At 34.5% G+C, this 20,554-nt stretch overlaps 1 protein-coding gene across 2 annotated transcripts in view; it reads right to left on the bottom strand.

Moving 5' to 3' along the window:
• Nucleotides 1-20,554, bottom strand: part of NEGR1 (neuronal growth regulator 1) — a 904,198-nt gene that overhangs the window by 364,880 nt on the left and 518,764 nt on the right. For both annotated transcript variants that reach the window (XM_037826916.1, XM_037826917.1), the window contains exon 3: nt 9,397-9,522. In XM_037826916.1, the coding sequence (XP_037682844.1) occupies nt 9,397-9,522 (126 nt within the window). The remainder of the gene's footprint in view (nt 1-9,396; nt 9,523-20,554) is intronic.

The following is a 20,554-nucleotide window of genomic DNA, read 5'->3' as shown; positions in this document are numbered from 1 at the left end:
AGTTAATGGAAAATTGCAACAACCCAATCCAGGTAGGGCTACCAATGGCCCAGAAAATTTAGGAATGAAGATTTGGTCACCATATCAGGCAAAGAACCATGACAAGCTAAGGTGCATGCAGGGGTAAAGAGAATAAGGAATAAGTAGTCAAGGAAGGTAGGGATAAATATGAACTATACCCATGTGACCAATTACAGAAATTAGGAATGCAATGGTTATTAATATTTCTTCCTTGTTTTGTTATGACTATGTTTGTAAATGCATAAAAAACAAATATCTTTGTTTTCTTCTCTCTCTTATCCCCTTATCATATGATAAAAGTTGTATTAACTTCATGTTGTAGTATTTAAATTATAGAATATAAAATTTAAGAGTGAATACTACCCAAGGACTTGCATCCTATTCTGGAGAGAGATGTGTGTCTGGTTGTATGCAGGATAGTTGGGTATTGTTAGCAAAAATATGACTGTTATTGTATTTATTTAGAGATTAAGTATGGTTTAAGGTTATGTGCATGGCTGCCAAGTTGACAAGGGGTGGAGTGTGATGGTTAGGTTCATGGGTCAACTTGTTTGGGTTATGATGTCCAGTTGTTTGGTCAGACAAGGACTGGCCTGATTGTTACTCTGAGTACATTATGTGAACTTAATTTATCATTAAGTTGATTGCATGTATGCTGGTTGGGTCTTTATGTACCCCACATAAAGTCATGTTCTTTAATGAAATCTTGTGGGGGCAGATCTAGTGTGAGTGGGACTTTTAATTACATTATTTCCATGGAGGTGTGACCCCACCCATTCAGAGTAGGCCTTAATTAGTTTACTGGCATCCTCTATGAGAGGATAAAAGGCAGATATTTTGAAGAGAGACTCAGAGATACTTAGAGAGAAAATGCCTGGAAACGTTTTGGAGACAGCCACTGAAACCAGAACCAAAAGAGATGCTAAGAGACGAAATCCAGAGTTTGCATTGGAGAAGCTAAGAGAGGACCCCCAAGCACTGAGACAGAAATGCCCTGGGAGAAACAAGCAAGGATGCACAGGAACTGAGAAAGAGAAGCTAAGACAGAATCCCTGAGACATTTTGGAGAAAGCAATGGAAACCAGCAGCTAATCCTGGAAGAGGCTCAGAAGACTCTGGCCATGTGACAGAGGAACCCCAGATGCCATTGGCCTTTCTTCAGTGAAGGTATCCTCTTGTTGATGCCTTAGTTTAGACACTTATATGGCCTTAGTACTGTAAATTTGTAATCTAAAAAATTCCCTTTTAAAAGCCAATCCATTTCTGGTATTTTGCATTCTAGCAGCATTAGCAAAATGGAACAGTATGTATGACTGATTACATCCACAACCAACTGAGACTGCCTTCAATGAGAGGCATCTCATCCAATCACTTGAAGGCTTTATAAGGATAAGTTATGATTTCAGCAATCAGAAGAGAGAATTTCCATCTCTACTTCAGCCAGCCAGCTTCTTCTAGGGAACACAAAAACTTTCATCAGAGTTCCCAGCTTGTGACCTGCCCTACAGAATACAGTCTTCTCCACAGTCACATGTGAAAATTCTTACAAAAATCTCATGCTATTTATGGATATCTCCCGTTGGTTCTGTTTCCATAGAGAAACCTGACTAATATACTGTCTGATTTGATTCTCATGTATGTAGGGAAAATATTTAAGACAATTATAAATGGGTGAAGGCAAAGGGATATAAATGGAGGTAAAATTTCTATCTTTCCCTGCAACTGGTAAAATGTGTACACCCTTAGACTACGCTATGTATATATAATATAATACATGCAACAATTATGAAAAAAGCTATGCAGATAGATACACTCTAAAACATGATAGATAAATCAAAATGGAATTCTGAAAAAGTGTTCAAATATCCCACAGAAAGGTAGGAAAAACAAAACAAAGAAACAAAACACAGAGGTAACAATGAGAAAACAAAAAGAAATGTTAGACTTAAACCCTTACAAGTCAATAATTACATTAAATATAAGTGGTCTAAATACATAAATTCAAATACACAGATTGGCAGAATAAATAAAAATCATAACTCAACAATATGCTGCCAACAAGGGATTCACTTGGAATATAACTTTAGAGGTAGGTTTAAAGTAAAAGCATGGAAAAAGATATGTGATTTTTCATAGCATCTTTATTTGTTATAGCTAAATATTAGATACAACCAAAATATGCTACAATAGGTAAATAGTTAAACAAACTGTGGTAATTAATATCATAAGATAGTACTCAGCAATAAAAAGGAATGAACTATTAATAAATGCTACAACATGGACGAATGTCCAGGACTTTGTGTTGCATTGAAAAGGCCAATATCAAAAGAACTCATATTGTATGTCTCCTTTTATATATCATTCTAGAAAAGACAAAATGACAGTGTAGGAGAACAGGTTAGTGGTTGCCAAGGGTTAGGGATAGCTGGGAGCTGTGGGTGGGCAAGAAGTGGATGTGACTATAAAGGGACAGAATAAAGGAAACCTTTGTGATGAGGAAATGGTTCTGTATCTTAATTGTGGTGATGGTTACACAAATCTACTAATATGATAAAATGATTTGCAACTATACACACATATTTCCCTAATGTGCATTTCCTGGTTTTGATATCATACTACGGTTATGTAAGATGCAACCTTTGGGAGTAACTGGATGAAATGTGCACAGGACATCGTCTATCTTTGAAACTTCCAGTGAATTTACAATTATTGCTAAATTAAATGATAAATAAAATCATATTCATTTGGGAATTTATTTAAATACTCTGAGGGACATGCTTATCTATATGATGCAGATGACAGTACACATCTCACAATTTTGTTCTGAGGAGTGAATGAAATAAGTGCATGTATGTGCCTCTCACTCTGCCTAGGGTATAGAAGTTAGCGAACCATGTCAGCTAAAAATCCATTGGCACAATCTGCTCTTTATTATGTTAACTGTGTGTAGCCATATTGAATCTATAAGGAAAATAAAGGGCTGATTCATATTTAAGGGTGCATGTGAGTATTTATATTAGGTGTATAGGAGTAGTGGGGAAATATAAAAAAGAAATGCTTGTGTCACTACCATGTTATCTTTTTTCAAATTTTAATTTCTAGTTGTAAAAAGCCATGTGAGAAGAAAGAAAAGAGAAACATATCCATTGATTCAGCAATATTAAAGAAGTCCCTACCAAGCCCTGTTCTAAGCCATAGGGTATAAATATGAACATATATCATCTCTGGACACAAGAAGCCCTCGGTCCCAGGAGGCTATAGCCAAAGCCAATGACTACAGTTCTGAGGGTTAGTGTCAAACAAGTGGTGGCAAAAGATCCTATGCATCTTTTTCCCAATTCTTCCTGGGACACTTAGGGATGGTTTAGTGAAAATCTGAAGGATAAAAAAGAGTTTGTCAATTTGACAAAGAGACAAAGGATATTTACTACTGTAAACAACATGGAAAAAACATGTAAAATAGAGAAACCAGGTTTCAACCTTGGCTAACAAAATGGACAGTTATTCCTCCACATATAAGTTCTTCACTTCCCATTTACTTTTTAATCCTCCTCAATTTTGAATTTGCCCCATCATGTCTATGGATGGCTACAGTGACCGCAAAACTATATAACCCAAAGGAAAATGGTTGGGTCTTATCCTATTTGATCTTCTTTACATTGTTCACCATTCACTGCTTCTGGAAATATTTCCTTTTGGTTTCCTGAAATCATGACTTTCTGTTTCTATTCCCATACCTTTGGCCACTTGTTTGTGGCTTCCTTTATAAGTGCTCAATAAATGTTTATTGAACAAAAGTGAGCAGTGTCAAGGGATTGATTTAAGCTGAGAGAAACTTGAGCCTGTTTAAATGAGAGAATGAAGTCAATAGATAGGAAGAGGTTAAAGGCGCTGAGAGAAAGAGGATAATTAATGGAATGAGGATGTGACAAATGGGAAGGAAGGGAATAGAGAACATAAGATGAGAAATGTGAGTTAAATTGAAAAGTGCTTTATTTAAACTAGGCGATAGCTTTAAATCCTGTTGATAATTGAGATGAGACTATCCTTAAAAAGTATAAGGCATATAGAAATTAGATGAACAGTTTGAGATGTCCATCCCACTGTGTACTGCTCATATTTTTCACTTCAGAGACAAAAGAATATGTTTGTTAGCTAATAAGAGTCATCAGGCTGGACGGTGACCATCTCTGGAGGTTCCAGACACCAAAGAAAAGGAATACACTAGGAAACAGAGATAAAAATAGCAATGCATAATAAGTAGAAATTTGACAAAGACCTTCATAATGCCTCCAAAATTGTTGTCTCTATTATATTAAAAATTATCTTTTAAGTTTTTCATATGCTTTTTATATTTATTAATATAATTATATGTGGTTAAGAATTGTACTTTGTTCTTATATTTGGAATCAGATGCCTTGTAGAAGCTTCTCAATGTTCTCTACAAGCTTGATGTGATCTTTAGCTTCATGATAACCTCATTTAGGGCAGCTATGTGAATTGCATCCAAGAGTTTCAAATAGGACCTCTGTTTCAGACATGGGGTTGGAGATTCCATTTGGTCAAAATTTCAAACAAATTCCAGAGGTATATTTATAGTAATGGTGTAAAATGTTTGGTATAATTCATGAACCCAGTTTAAGGCTCTGTACTATTCCATTTAATCCTCATAACAGTTCTGCAAGTTGGGTACAATTATTATTCCTACTTTATCATTGAAATGTAAAGAAGTTAAGAATATTGTCTAAGACCTTATAGTTGGTGAGAGGAAGAACTGAGTCTCAAACACAATTCTGAATGACATAGAAGTTCACGATTTTAATCACTGTGTTATACTGGGAGCATCTGGCATCTGACATTACTGGGAGGGATGAAAGGGAAACATGCACCTCATATTAGGAATTTTGAAAAGACTGAAAATTTTCTAAGTAGACAAGGATCCAGCCCTAAATTAGTTGAAGTGGTAGAATCTAGTGTAAGTAGAAATCTATGAACCTATCTACACCTCTAATGATAGGAAAAATTTCTCCTTATAGTTTCCTTCATATAAATGTTTTTATACTACAAATTCAACAAATACTCTTTGTGTATACATCAGATTCCAGGCCCTATTCCAGGCTTTTTTTGTTAGATGAAGATAAACAAAATATGGTTTACCCTTGTCCTAAGGTTGTTTAAGGATTTGTGGCTTAGTAGAATATCATAGGAAGCAGGCCAGATCCCTGAGTCTCTGATAATTTTTCACTAAGGCAGATGGGCAGTTATACGTTTTAAGCCAACATATAATTGTTCTAACTGCAAGCGTATGGTACCCAATCATTTCAAGTTAAGTGAAATGATTTATTCCAGAGCTGGGTCAGGAAAGGCACAAGATAAGCCTAGGACATTGTGTCATGACAGAAAGTATTGAGTGCTCAAAAAAAAAAATGTTGTGGCATATCATAAAAACACTGGAGCCAGACTGATGTGGCCACTGGCCAAATCAGAGACAATATGAGTATCAAAATAAAATTATAAACAATTTTTAATAATTGAGAATCCATGATGTGTCATAACAGTTAGATAAACAAATTAATAAATAGGACAATAGAGAGCATTTTTGTTTACAGTAGAACATACTTTTTACTGTAGTGGTGCCAACTGGTAAAGATGAAGGATTGCTGAAGCTAAAAAAAGAAGTCATTTTGTTATCATCAGAGTAAAGATTAGTTCATGGAAGAAATACTGATACATGCTAAATCTAAGGGGAGGGTTGACAAGGAGCAGATATTTCCATGTCATGGTCTGAAAATTTCTCTCCAAAGACTGCTTACTGGTAACATGGAGGTTAGTATCAATACTATGGAGAAATCAGAAAACACTTTGATCAGATAATTGAAATCAGCATTGCAAATAAGGGACGGGTAGAGATCATGTGTCTGTGGATATGGTTCCCTGGGCAGGACATAACATCAATTATTTAATTCCAGGTGGGCATATCCAGATTCTAATCATGAGGAAACATCACATAAATCCAAAATTAAAAACATTCTATTAAAATAAAGGGATATGTATTCTTCAAAAATTTTCAATGTGCATTAATGACAAAGAAAGGCTAAGGAAAACTGTTATTGACTAAAGGAGAACTAAAGCGGCATGACAATTAAATGCAATACATGGTCTTGGATTGGATTCTGTAATGGAGAGAAATGAATGCTTTAGCAGACACTACTGGGTCACCTGACAAAATTAGAATATAGACAGTTAGTTGGATAAAAGTTTTGTACCAATGTTAAATTTAATGAAGTTGAAAACTGTACTCTGATTAAGTAAGGGAATGTCCTATTCCTAATAAATGCAAATTGAATTAATAGTGGTAAAAGGTTATGATGTAAGCAACTTGCTCTCAAAGGATTCAATAATATATATACACACATACACACACGTGTGTATATATATATACACATGCACATACACAAGTGCATATTTCTTTATATATGTGTATATATATACATATACACACATAGTTCTAGTCAATCTACATACATAGAGCAAATGATGAAACAAACAAGCCAAATGATTATTGGTGAAGCTGACTAAAGCATATAGGGTATTTGTATTATTTATACAACTTTTGAAATAAATTTAAAATTATTTCCCAAATATAGAATTAAAATACAGAAAGAAAGAAATCATTGATATAAATGTTCACTAAGGTAGCTCATACACACTCATAAACTTCTCAGGAAAGATGCTTTTAGGAAAAGTACATTGAGTTGTTTGAACTACTAAGTGGACTGGCAATTTCAACCAGTGATGTTTGTGACCTGGTTTAGCCTACAAGCTTCATTTTTCTGTAGATTAGGGAGGAGATCTGTGGAGCTATCAGCAGTGTGAATAGTTGTTTTGCTTAATTTTTAACACTAGAGCCAACCATGGATAAGTCAGCAAGAATTACCAAAGTTACTTGTAAAAAAATCTCCAAACAAATCACACATGTACAAAACCTAGCCATTGCTCCTGGTATTGAAATGTATTTATATCTGTTTTTAACACTAAAAATCATTCACATGTTGACTGCTGTTTTGCATCACATCATCTTTCATGATATAGCAAAAGAAAACAGGAGAACTGGTAGGAAGGATGTGCTATGATGTGATGTTTCATAGGTAAAATATAGTGATGTTTTATAAGTAAAATATAGACTGGTTAGGGTCACAATGATATTTTCAAATATGAATATATAAAATGAAAAAAAGCTAATAGAATTATCACACAAGTCACATAAAGCCAAAACTCCATAGTGCTGTGCATTTGAATAAAAATAATTAATGAATTAAAATTTGAAATTATTGGAAACATTTATAAAAAATATCAGCCAATTCTAGCTATTAATTTGGATAATAGTTAATATTTATGTTAATTTTAGTCATTTGGTCTGTATGGCAGGATAAGAAAAACAAATCTATGCATGGTTTAACTTATAAACTCTATCTTCTTTCGGATTCATGATGTTATCCATTATTATTATTCTAAGACTTTCACTAACCAACATTCACGCCATTTAATTAAACTAAAATGTATCTAAGCACTTAAAAAGAATAATATGCCTAATAACAAGCATTGCAAAGCAGATGAATTAAGTCCAAAATATTAATCTTAAATTACATGAAGATGGAGCTTGTGTTTTGTCTTACAAAAATGAGATTGCCATATCAGATTTAAATCCCTGAGAAAATGATTATTAGCTGTACATTTGCATATCACCTTATGCCTTATACTTTTTAAATCACATTTACACCTATTACTTTATTTGAGTCTCAAAATAGTCAAAGATTATTATGATTCTTTTTTTGGAAAGTAGGAAACTGGCTAAGGGTAACTAAAGCTAAGAGACCTACACAAGGATTGACTGAACAGATTAATAAGAAGTCAGGAAAACAGCACACATATTGTAACTCTAGCTCTGAGTTTGTTTCACTTACACCCCATGGAGTGTCCTGCCATGAATTTAGTGTTCACATACCAGTTTTCTGATTCTCTAGTAGTTTTAGAGAGCAAAGTGCTAGCAGAGGGGAGGCAGAATGCATATTATATAAGTATATACCTCTGTTATATTGATTTTTTTCTTACATTAATAGTAATACTAAGCATATGATGTGAACGAGCCTCATTAGACCCACTGCATAAATGAGGAAACTGAAAGACACTTAAGGATAAATAATGGTAAAGAAAGCATTAGCAGATAAAATAAAATTGAGTTCCAACTGTACTCTTTCTCTGCCTACATAAAATGAGCCTTTCTAGTTCAACAGCAATTTCAACATGCAAGCCTTGTTAAAGCTATTTTTACCAAAAATCCAAAACAAATAAAATCAAATTTCATTTGTCAGAAATGAGAGGAGTCCTGTTCATTTAAAGTACCTTCTTTAATAAATGAATAAGCTCAAAGCTATATAGTTCAAAGATTTAAATTTTACACAACTTGATAATTATTAGAGTTGATTCTGTTAATCAACTGTTAGAGTTGATAACAGAATTATCAACTCTAACAACTGATAATTCTTGATAATTCTTTTAGAAAATGTCTGTGAAAACATCATCTGATGATGATTACTTACAATTTCCTAAAGTTAACTTGATCTCTTTGGAAAACTGTGCATTATAGCAGAAGCTCTAGAAACCTATAAACATATTTTATCCCTTAATTTCATCTAACCATGTGATCTTGTACCAGTTACTTAAACTCTTGGGCTTTTATTTCTTTCATCAGTTAAAATTTAATTCTAAGCTCCACATCCTTGATTCTGAACTACAGTTTGAACTTAGAATCAGCCACCTCATAATTGGTATAATTTCATTCTGCCCTGGATACCTTAGTGGGTCATGCAGGCCAATTAACATGGGAATGTCGATTGAATAAATCCCTTACACACATTTAAATGAAGATGTTTCTCTCCGGATACTTCCATTTGAGCCTTTTGTCTATTGATTTGTGACTGATCCAGTATAATAAAGTGAAAATAACCCTGACTAGGAATCAGGAGACAAAGGTTCTATTCTAGGCTCTGACAGAAATTGTTCACTTGACTTTTGTAAACTACATCTTTCAGTATAGAAAATTGTAAAAATACTTTCCCTGCCCTATCAAAAAGTACTAAAAAATAAAATAAGTTGACTCTTTGTACATACAATGTTCTATACAAAGGGAAAGTGATATTCTCTTTACTCACTATTAAATATTTTTCTGATTAAATAATACCAGTAATCCTTATGACATGTTAGGAATTGAAAAGAAAAATTTTAGTAAGCTGTTAAAAATTCTAAATAAGGGATGTCATAGGGGAATAATGAACAGCACAAATCACACTGGTCACTGATATAATCCTATTTTACCTGATGGGGAGATGTGCCGCCAAGAAATGGAAGGCTCTGGTTTCCCTGTGGCCAGACAAGTAAGGGTAACATTGGTTCCTTCATTGATGGTCATGTCACTTGAGATGTCATATATCTTCGGAGGAACTGAAATGGCAAAACATGCAGTGATCAGAAAAATATAAAAAATGCTGTTGAACTATATATGATTAACTCCATGATAGCATGCAACAAAACTGTGGTGAAATCTATTTATTGCCTATGGTTGTCACAGAAAACATGATTCTCTAGATCTCTAGGACTCCCTAAGAGTTTTTTGTTTTTCATTTTTCCTTAATGTTGAGATATGAAACACTTCATGATAAATGGAATATTTAATGACAAAACTAAATGTTTTAATACTGCTTAACTGAAATATCTACTGTGAGTAACTTGTATCAAGTAAAATAGGATACAGCCAATCTGTTTCATCCATGTATCTTCAATGTAATGATGATTTTACTGTTGAAATGGTTAAATAAAAATGACAATCTGGGAGAATTTTAAAGTATCAGGACAGTTATACCTACTTACTGATTCAAGTGCTGAGTGAGTTAGAGATGCACGGAATTGGGAGGTAAGATTTCAAGGTCACAAAAGCATTTTTGGTCTCAATTTCCTATCTATAAAGTAACAAGGTGACCTTCTCCACATGCCTGTTCTAAGGAACACAAATTCTAAGGATTGTGAAAGGAACGTTCAACAAGAGCTTTCTTGTCAGATATGGCTGGAAAACTCTTGGTGAAACAAATCACTTCAGATTTCTCAGGACCTTTGCTATGCCTTTTGCACTGTAAATTTCCAAGGGGGGGGGGGAAGGGAAAATATTATACAGTGTTTCCTCCGATGTATTAGATTATGGAAGCTTTTACCTCAGAGCACTTTATGAGACTAGTGATCATAGAATATACTTTGGGAAATGTTGGATAGGAAAATCCCTGACTTCAGGGTTAAAACTTCCTTATTCTCTTAAAAATCAAAATCTTTGATATAGTCCTTGACGGTTTGGGCATGAATCCTGGGTCCTCTACTTGCCAGCTGTTATTTAAAAGAAGTTACTGAAACCTGGAGATACTAATAGCAGACCACCTATAGCTGCTGCAAAGATTAAATAAATCAATATAAGTTAAGTACTTACAAAAGTATCTGGCAGATTAGAAGTACACCATCAGTGCTAGCAATTATTATTAGATGCCTTAAAACACATGTATGACATTTGGATTTAGTTGCAATACTACCCTTTCCCCATGCCTTAAAATTGCATTCAAAATGTCAGAACCTTGCTAGTGTGTATGACTGGCATGCACCATAAGTTTTGGTGTACTTTATGTTGAAGTTCTAGTTCAAATCTAAATAAATGGCTATTAGATACCATGGTAATAATTAGAAGGTTGTTTTTACTTGAATCTTTTCAGTTGTTCTATTCTTAGGGTTTCTTTATATAAGCGATGTTTCCACAGTTATTTTAAAAGCCAGAAACTAAAGTGTGTCACATAAGGATAAATTAAATTACCCATACTATGAATATCATCTTTGATATTTGTGGAACAAAAATTCTGGTATAAGAAAATCTAGGATGATGTGATTACAAATATAAAGAATTCTGTTATATATAACTGTTGATATTGAGGAAAAGGCTTACTCTTAAGTGATATATATATATATATATATATATATACATACTCTTAAGAATATATATATAATTATATATATATATATATATATAAAATTGCAGCTGCTTCTAAATGACATAGTTTAATTGGCATTTAAACATATTATCATTAAACTCTTCAGTGATCTATCCTAAGGCAAATAATAACAAAAATAAAAACCATACCAAACAGAAGACTCCTTAAAACTTAACTGAAATAGAACAGGAATAAAGACATTAACCAGCCCTAGAAGGAAAGTAAAGAAACACGTGCATGACTCACTGTTGAATTAAAGTTATTTGAAAATGAACTTATAACACTAAACCAAAATATCATTTAGATATAGGTATCATTTGATATAATAAACTAATAAATACATGTGAGATTTTGCATACATACACACATATATAGGTATAGTTTTATAAAATAAACTAATAAATATATGTGAGATTTTGCACACATATATCCAAATATTTTAAAGAAATACTGTATGTATGCTACTTTTCTCCTTTATATAGAAGATAGTACACAGACATCTTAGTCTAGTCTGTTTTTCCTGGCTACTATAGTTACATATTTTAAACATAGAGCCAGTTCCATTTTGGACAGAAGTGTGTGCATTTAAGAGAAATGAAGGGGTACAATGTGACAAAACACTCTTTCCTTTACATTATTTTGTCAATCCTATTTGATCTTCAAATCATTTAGTTGTATCTTTACACATTTACCTATATTTTAAGTTCTAAATGTGACTGATGAACTAAAATTAAGGAGTACCGTTTGACTACATAGAGAAACAACCAAGTACCTCAGCAATAAATTTAGATTTGATAGTTACTCTGGGAAGTTATGTTGTGGGGGAAGCATGTTGTATTCCAGGTGTGAAATGTCATCTCATTGATTACAATTACCTCCTGGGGCTTCATAATTCAGAATATGCTACAGGGAAGAAACATCTGGGAAGAGGATGTTAGTAAGGGAAAATCCCCCTGGCAAGACTCCTCTCCTTAGAACACATCACCTGTTGGCAGCAGATGCTCTGTGTAAAGAGGGCCAATGAAATCTTTCACAGGCATTATGGCTGTGGAGGCAAGAGCAGGTGTTTTGCTGCATATTTAAGTTCATTGTATATTCGGTTCAAGATTTAAAACTTTCACTGATTGCTATGGAAGGAATAATTTGCACCTATAGGGAATGAAAAAATTAAAAAGACATAATCTTTGCTCTCAAGGAATATAAAAGAGAAAAAGATACGTAAATAGCTAAGAAAAACAAATATTTTCCACATTTCCTTCCCCGTTTTACCTCAGTAACATATCCAATGGTATCCCTTATGGGTTCCCATCCATAGAGATGAGTTTCATTTTGGTTTCTTTTAAAATGAATTTTGTAGGATAGTTTATGTACAAAGTTTTTCAGTATGGTGTTATTTATAATAGAGAAAAAACAGAAATAATCTCAGTTGATGACAATAGAAATGGAGGTATGGAGAACTGGTCAAGTGGATTTAGGCTCAATTGACAGCTTTGCCTCTAGAATAAGGTGTGGTACTGGAGCAGGATTTGGGATGGTACTAAGCAGCATCAACCTAACGGGGAATGGAAGAGAGAAAAGATGCTTCTCTTCTAGGTGAAAGGAGCAGAGAAGAATGATAATGCCTCAGGCTTCTTTAGACCATCTGGTTCTGGTAGCCATTAGTTCCCAGGCTACAGTTTGTGCATAAATGATGCATGCAGCAGGTGGGAGGGACTGTAATGAGCTTTCTGAAGGACAAAGCAGCGTATACACAAGGAAAGTTAAAATAACTTATCATACTAGCTGTATGTTCCTTTTCTGTATGCCTTATTTCAAATTTCCCCAAATCCTACTAAACACTGAAAAAATAACTTATTTAAGCAAAAAATATGTTCAGTAAATTCAACAATTTTAAGCCATTAAATAACTACAGATTTTAAGATGTGTTTCTGATTACTGTGCTCATTATTTAAGTGTTGATGACTTAGAGCAGAGTAATAAAGAACTATGCTATTATTCATCTAAATGAAAATTTGTTTTGTATGCAGGAAATAATTGTTGTACCACCACCATCACTATCATAAGCATCATGATGTCATAAATAAAAGCAATGAAGGGTAGAGGTTCTAGATTTTACACTAAATCACAGAATCTCTCTCCTAATAAGACTGTAATTGGGGATATACAAGACTCTACGACTGTCAACTGTGTTCATAATTAAGTGGTGTTTATAGGCAGTTATAGAGATTGAAGAACATTGCAAGCTTTCCCAAGAACAGAGATAGGAAGTGGACTTAAATGTTCTGTTGGGGTGAATTTTTTTATTTTTTTTTATTTCACATGTCTATTGAAGAAATCACTCTTAGATTCTTAACTTCACAATCTTCTTTTTCTTTAATTATGTATGGGCTTTAAATTTTGACTATTTCTTAGCACCCAGTCTTCAACCCTTATGCAACTGATTCCAAAGTGAAGAAACTGCATATTTAGATGTGTGTATAGATTTAGATTCTCTAAATGTAACTTAAATCCCTCATTGGTTTCTTGCGGATCTAAAATACTAATCTGACCTGCTCCCACTGCCTTCCCTGATCTGAGCCAGCTGTCACAGTGCCTCAGGCAGAGTATCAAGCAGAGTCAGCAAGGAAAATCTTAGAATGAATTTCCAAATCAAATACTAATGATTTCCATATTGCCAACAATTTGTGCTATTCCCCTCTGCATTATAATGATTAAATGATTTTGCGAGTGGCTGGATTTTTTTTCCCTAGTGTGTCTATACTTTCTCACCTATAAATAAAACTTTTGTTCATTTGATGAGCAGTCTTCACAGATATAACTTTCAATTCTTCTAATAATTCATCGTGTAGTCTGGGACATGGCCATTAGCAATTTTAGAAGCCGACATAAGTATGAAACATCACAAGGATCTTGTAAGCACACAGTCTTTTATTATATTAAAAGTGTATGCAGATGATTGTTAGAAGTAATGAATAGAGTTCTCATTTCTACTTAAGGTGCTTGAGATGTGAGGTCAGATCACACATAAAATGGAAAACTCTTAAAGGATATTCTTGTTGGTCATCTTCAATGTAAATACAAAGATGTGGACTATTTTGAACTGGAGAGTTGCATAAGCTCAGTAGAATCAATAAAACACCCCATCAAGCTCTTAAACTGTAAGTCCATGAAAGACTACAGCCCCTACAAATCCATTTGGAGAGCTTTAGGCTTCCAGGGCCAAATGATGGATGGAATATTTCTTTAATCTGGCATACAAACATCTCAGATTATTCTTAAACATCAATTCAGCAATTATCATAAGCACAACATTCACAGCAGAGAACCCACCTGCTTCCTCAGTCATGGTATAAAATCAAAGCGGTATTTTATAAGGGAGTGCATTGAGTGTCGTCCCATTCATTCTCCCATGTTACAAGATCATTACCAAAATCATTTACAGTTTTTAATGTATCTATTTGAATTATGCACACAATCACTATATGTGGTCTCCAAACATTCACCAGGGCAAACAACGAATTATAATAAAAGTTATTCCACCTCTTTGGTATCCTATTTAATGTACCTCTCTTCATCTTGACTTTCCTTATTTCAAACACCTCAAGGAAGAAACATTGAAATACGAATTTCTGAATGAATGCTAAAAGATCAAAATTTGAAATTAAAATATTGTGCCATTGATGACATCATCTTAAAGTAGATTTTTCAGCACGTGTTTTGTTGAAATGCTTTGCATCACACCTCTTCATCTCCCATTCCTTTTCTTCTCATAGTTTCTTTTCTATAGTATTATTTGCAATATATCATTATCACTGATATTTATTTCTGTACTTGTTTGTTGTCTGTCTTCCCTTCATATAACATAAGCAGAGCCTAGGGTAGGAAAGGACCTTGTTTGCTTGATTCAAAAGCAATCCCCAGCACCCAGAAAAAGGCCTGGCAAATACTGAATATTCAATATATTTTCTTTCTTTCATTCAGGTGCTAAGCTAATACTTCTTTGACTTTTCAGTGACAATTTCTCATAGAATTTATACCATTGCAAGGATGCCATAATGTAAATTCTGAAAATACAGTGAAAATGTAACTATAGTTTCAAAGTTCCCATGCAAATTTTTTTAAAGGATTCTCTGAGTTTGGAGATTCAATATTCTTTTAACTCATTCAAATACACAGCATTTTCCAATCCCATTGCCTACTATAGTTTTTGCTATGCAAACCTGTAGAAATAATTGAAAAATAATAGTGTTACGTTCCATTTCAACAGGACGGGCTACCAAATCTCAGGCAATATAGCATGTGGTAGTTAAAGTATTTCTTTTTTTTTAAACTTCAGCATCTATGTAAATTTAGGGTCAAAAGGCTTTGACAGCAATGGCAAATATACATTATTTCTACTTTTTTTTCCCTTCAAAGACTGGAATCTTGGTTAGTTCCGATAAACTATATTTCTGAAGCTTTTCCAAACTGCTTGAGTCAACAAGCTAGACATAACTGTAAATCTTGGGAGAATCAGCTTTTTTTTTAATTGCACTCCCCTATCTGGTAATGGCTGGCAATATCAAAAGAACAGTCTTCCTTTCACTAGGCTGGCACTTCCCTTTTCAGCCTTGGCCAGCCCCCAGAAAGTGAAAGCTGCTCCAAGTTACATAACAGAACCCCTAGGAAAGGTGCTATTCTCAAACTGAGAAAGAAAAAAAAAATCACTTTATGATTTTTTAAAATTTTTATCATTTTTTTTACTAAATTGGTTTGCTTGTGGGTGCTTGACGGTTTTGTGATCCACATCTAACTAGCAACATTATTTTTTCCAACTGATAGACTATAACTCGTTTTTTATAGTTTATATAGTTTATGACATTTTAGAGATTTCTATAGTTTCCACCTTCATCTCATCTCTCAGAGGTAGTGATAGGAGGAAAAATATACCCTGAGTGACTTGTAACTGCAAACTTGCAAGATTTTTAAATTACCTATTGAATATGCCAGAACTTTTAAGGGCAAAGAACATGTCTGAAAAATATATATATATATATATATCTTCTAAACTTTGGCTCAAATTTGAACCATGTAGATAACTTAGTGGTTTTTCCTTATGTAGAAATTAATGCACAAGTCTTTCCAACCTACTGTGTCCTTCAGAAGATCAACTATATAAGAAGACAGAATAGGGAGTGATATATTTTAATTTGTTAATCCATCCATAAATCCATTCATTCAACAAACATTTATTGAGAACCAACTATGTCAGGGAGATTAGTCTTAAGGAACCCATGTCTTGGGAGTTGGAAAGACATAATGGTACTAATTACAATATAGAGTCATAAGACCTGCATACCCACACGGTGTTTTAGGAACACATAGTCTTAGTCTTGACTATAGAGTAAGAATTGGAGAGGATACTGATATTAGATAAGGCTTTACTTTATAAAAGAGATAGAATTTGAGTGGGATTTGATGACTGAAACAATAATCTCTTGCACTCAGGTATACTCTGAGAGCTTTGAACAATCCTGGTCTAGAAACAGGGTTGACTCAAGAGATCCTGCATCAGTACTGGTAGCATGGGCTCCATAATTTACAAATTTTTGGAAACAATGATTTATAGGACAACTGAAATACACCTCCTTAAAATTACCACTCCTATTTATATAAAATCTCCATGCTAATTAGAGAGACCTTCCTTGCCTTCTGGCTACATCAAAGGTTAGCACACTTTTGGATTATAGTTCATTTAGGGTTTGACTACTATCAAGGATATAATATGAATAAAAGCTAGTTTTATTAAATAATTCAGTTGCTAATAAAAGATGATATGCAATTGTGCTGATATGAATCTATTATGTACCCAAGTAAAGCCATGTTCCTTTAATCCAGTCTTGTGGGGGGCAGACCTACTGTGGGTGAAATCTTTTGATTAGGTTGTTTTCATGGAAATGTGATCCCACCCATTCAAGGTGGGTCTTAGTTCCTTTGCTGGAGTCCTTTATGAGAGGATAAAAGGCACACATTTTGGAAAGAGTTCAGAAAAGCTAAGATATGTAATCCAGGGGTTGCTGCTGGGAGAAACTAAGAAAGAAGCTAAGACAGAAGCCCAGAGACATTTTGGAGAAATACATGTAAACCAGAAGCTAAACCTGAGAGAGGACTAGCAGACTCCCACCGTGTGCCTTCCCATGTGACAGAAAGAACCCCAGATGCTACCGGCCATTCTTCAGAGAAGGTAGCATCTGTTGTTGCCTTAATTGAGATGTTTTCATGCCTTAGAACTATGAATTTGTGAACCAATAAACCCCCATTGTAAAAGCCAATCCATTTCTGTTCTATTGCTTTCTGGTCATTTAGTAAACCGAAAGAGCAATTGTGGGTGTGCTGGTTTCACATCCTTCAGATCTTAGGAGGGGTCCTTTGTCTTCAAGGGCTTAATCTTAAATGTAACTATCTTTAGAAGAGATGATACCTTCATAGCTCACGGTTATTGTCAAATTTACTGAAAGCAGCATGGTAGGGCATAGAGGGGGTGCCACACTGGAGGCAGAAAGGTACAAAATACAACTTCTTCCCATTGTATTATTTCCCTTGGGTCAACCCAGAATTAATTCTGCATAGCAGTGAATAATAAAGCAATAAAAAAGAGAAAAATATAACCATCTGAAAAGTGTAGTACCCACAGGATATGGATGCATGGAAAAAAAAAAAAAAAAAAAACAACTCAAAGTCAAAATAGCTTCCTTCTCACTTTCCCTTCTCTCAGTCTTTTCCTGACCATCTAATACATGGATCACATATCAGTGGAATGAGAAAAAGCAGGTAATCCTTGGATTTTAATTCACATTTTCTCACTGAAGGAAGACATGAGTTGCTAGACAGAGTTACTGTGGAAAGGAGAACATAGATATAGATAATACAGATAGATGTAGATATAGATATACACACGTGTTAAGAAGGTTTAGTACACATGAGAATTAAAAGTGATAAAGGAATAAAGACTTGGTTTAGAAAGGGCAGACTTTGGTAGCTTTAAATTCATTTAATGATTTTAAAATTTTTGGTTGAAGGCAAGTCCCCCACCTGCTATACCAACATTTTGAAAGCAAAAGTAGAGCATTGTTATACAAGGATTTCAATATTTTGGAATTTAAAGATCTTTATTTTGCTTCATTTTGGCTAGAGGATCAATAGCTGGCCTCTACACGAGAGTTTATATACCAGTGTTCAAATCTCTGCTTTACCTCAGGCTGGCTGCATCTAGCCTTACTTGGATGGTTCAAAGACAAAAAATACTGCTTAAAATCAAGACCATAATAACAGCTCCCGCCTCAGGCAGCAGCAGCAGGAAGGCTAGAGTGCACTGAAAGTAGTGTTGGATATCACAGGGAATCTGTGATGCCTCTGTAACTCATCCTTCTCCTTAGTAGCAAATGGTTACAAATATGTAGAAGAACATCACCAATGAAAAACCTAAGAGCACACAAATGTAGGTGTCCATACTCAGTGAAGCAGAATTGTTAAGGAACTAACCCTATATCTTCAAAACTGCACAATGATGATGACATTTTATTAAGACTTAATGAATTTTTCCTGGAAAACCATTTGGCAGTGTATTTTAAGAACTTTAAAAAATTCTAACTCATTGAGCCAATGATTCCCCTTCCAGGAATTTATCTTAAGGGAAGCAGAGTTTCTTTCAGTTTAGTCACTATTCCCATAAACCTGGTGGCCAGTTTCACAGTTCCATCTGGGAAACATGCCAACATATACCCTCTGGAATCGCCAGGGTGAACTTTTCTGGCCTCATGCCTTGCAGTGAACTCTTCTCCATACAAACCAGAGGAAACATCCCACTTGTGGCACATTAGAACTTTAGCTGCCTTCTTTGCAAGCATTTTCCATAACCAAATGCTATGTTAGGATTTTTTAAAGCACACTAGTCCAATGGCTACCCTCAGAGATAAAGAGTCATACTGTTACACCTGGCTTCTGATTTCAGAAGTCTGTTCTGGCTCAATACGAGTTTTGCTTGTTCATTTCAGGTTTCTGTAAATGTGTTCTAGCCGATTCTTATATTTAGTCTGCCAAGCTGATTTTTGGACTTGATGAGTTGATGCATTATTTCAGCTCAGACCAGAAAAATAGTTCCTACTCTGAAAAACTCTGGTCTCTTTGATCTTTGTAAATAATATTTATTTATTTATTTTTTTGAATTAATTATGACGCTAATCAACATCCATTTAAAAGAATATGGGAAATATAGAAAGAAAAAGAAAAAGATGAAAATCACCTATTAGGTTGGATCATATAAAATTGTCCTTTGGTAGATTCAAAACAAATAGCTATCTGCAGTTTCAAGTGATTCAATTTAACATAATCCTGCCATTCAGAGAAAATCATTATTAATAGTTTGATATATTTCATTATAGTCTTTTTGAAGTATGTATTTTTATATAGATCCCAGAGGCTTCCATATGGTCCAACCAAGCTCACAGGGGTTGGTGTTTAAGCCTTGGCTAAAAACAGAGGATGTGTCCTTATCTAAGTCATATATCCTCTAGAAACTGAACTAGGAGGAGGCTGGATAGAGATTCAAAAATAGGGCATTACGGCTGTCTTCCTTTTTCCACTGAAAACATGACAAAGGATACTTTTAAGAGTTAATATCTATATTAATATCTATTGGTCACTTACTATATGTCCTATGCTCTGGGTTTAATGGCTTTTTTGGGGGTGGGGGTCTCTCTTGGCATTCTGCATATCCAAGCCCCAACTCCTTCTTCCACTCTATCCACCTGCCTTTTTGGTAGTTTGGCAGTTTTACGTATAACATGGCCCCAAATTCTTTAACACTCATCTCATCCAGAGTGGGCTCTGTATCTCTTCCCCTTGAAATGGGCTTAAGTTCCTGATAGATTCAACCAATAGAGTAGGACAGAAGTAATGGTGCATTACTTTCAAGACTAGTTCATAAAATGCAATTTGTCTTCTGTCCTGTTTTCTGTGAACACTCATCCTTGGAGTCCTAAGCCATCATATAATTAGTCTGACTACCCTGAGGCCAACATGCTGGAAAGAATCCCTGGAGATAGCACATGTAGACACCACATGGAGAAGTCTTGAGACTACAGGAATAGACAGAGTACCTGGGAAGCCCCCAAGTTTTCTAGCCCCTAACTGTTCAAGTCATTCCAAGGAGGTTGCATATATTGGGTTCTTGCTGAGTCCTGCCTAAATTGAAGTTTTAAGAGTAAAATAAATGATTTCAGTTGTTTTAAGCTACCAAGTTTGTGTATCCTTAACAAAAGAATAATGGAATTGGAGAATTTACACTACCTGACTTCAAGACTAATTACAATGCTACAACAAAGATAGTGTGGCATTGCATCATGATAGACACAGACCAAATGGAACAAAATAGAGACTCCTGAAAAAAACTTCCCATGTGAGTCAAAACCCTG

This window comes from Choloepus didactylus, chromosome 2, assembly GCF_015220235.1.
Source record: "Choloepus didactylus isolate mChoDid1 chromosome 2, mChoDid1.pri, whole genome shotgun sequence".
Classification (NCBI taxonomy): domain Eukaryota; kingdom Metazoa; phylum Chordata; class Mammalia; order Pilosa; family Megalonychidae; genus Choloepus; species Choloepus didactylus.
This window is presented reverse-complemented; position numbering and strand designations above follow the sequence as displayed.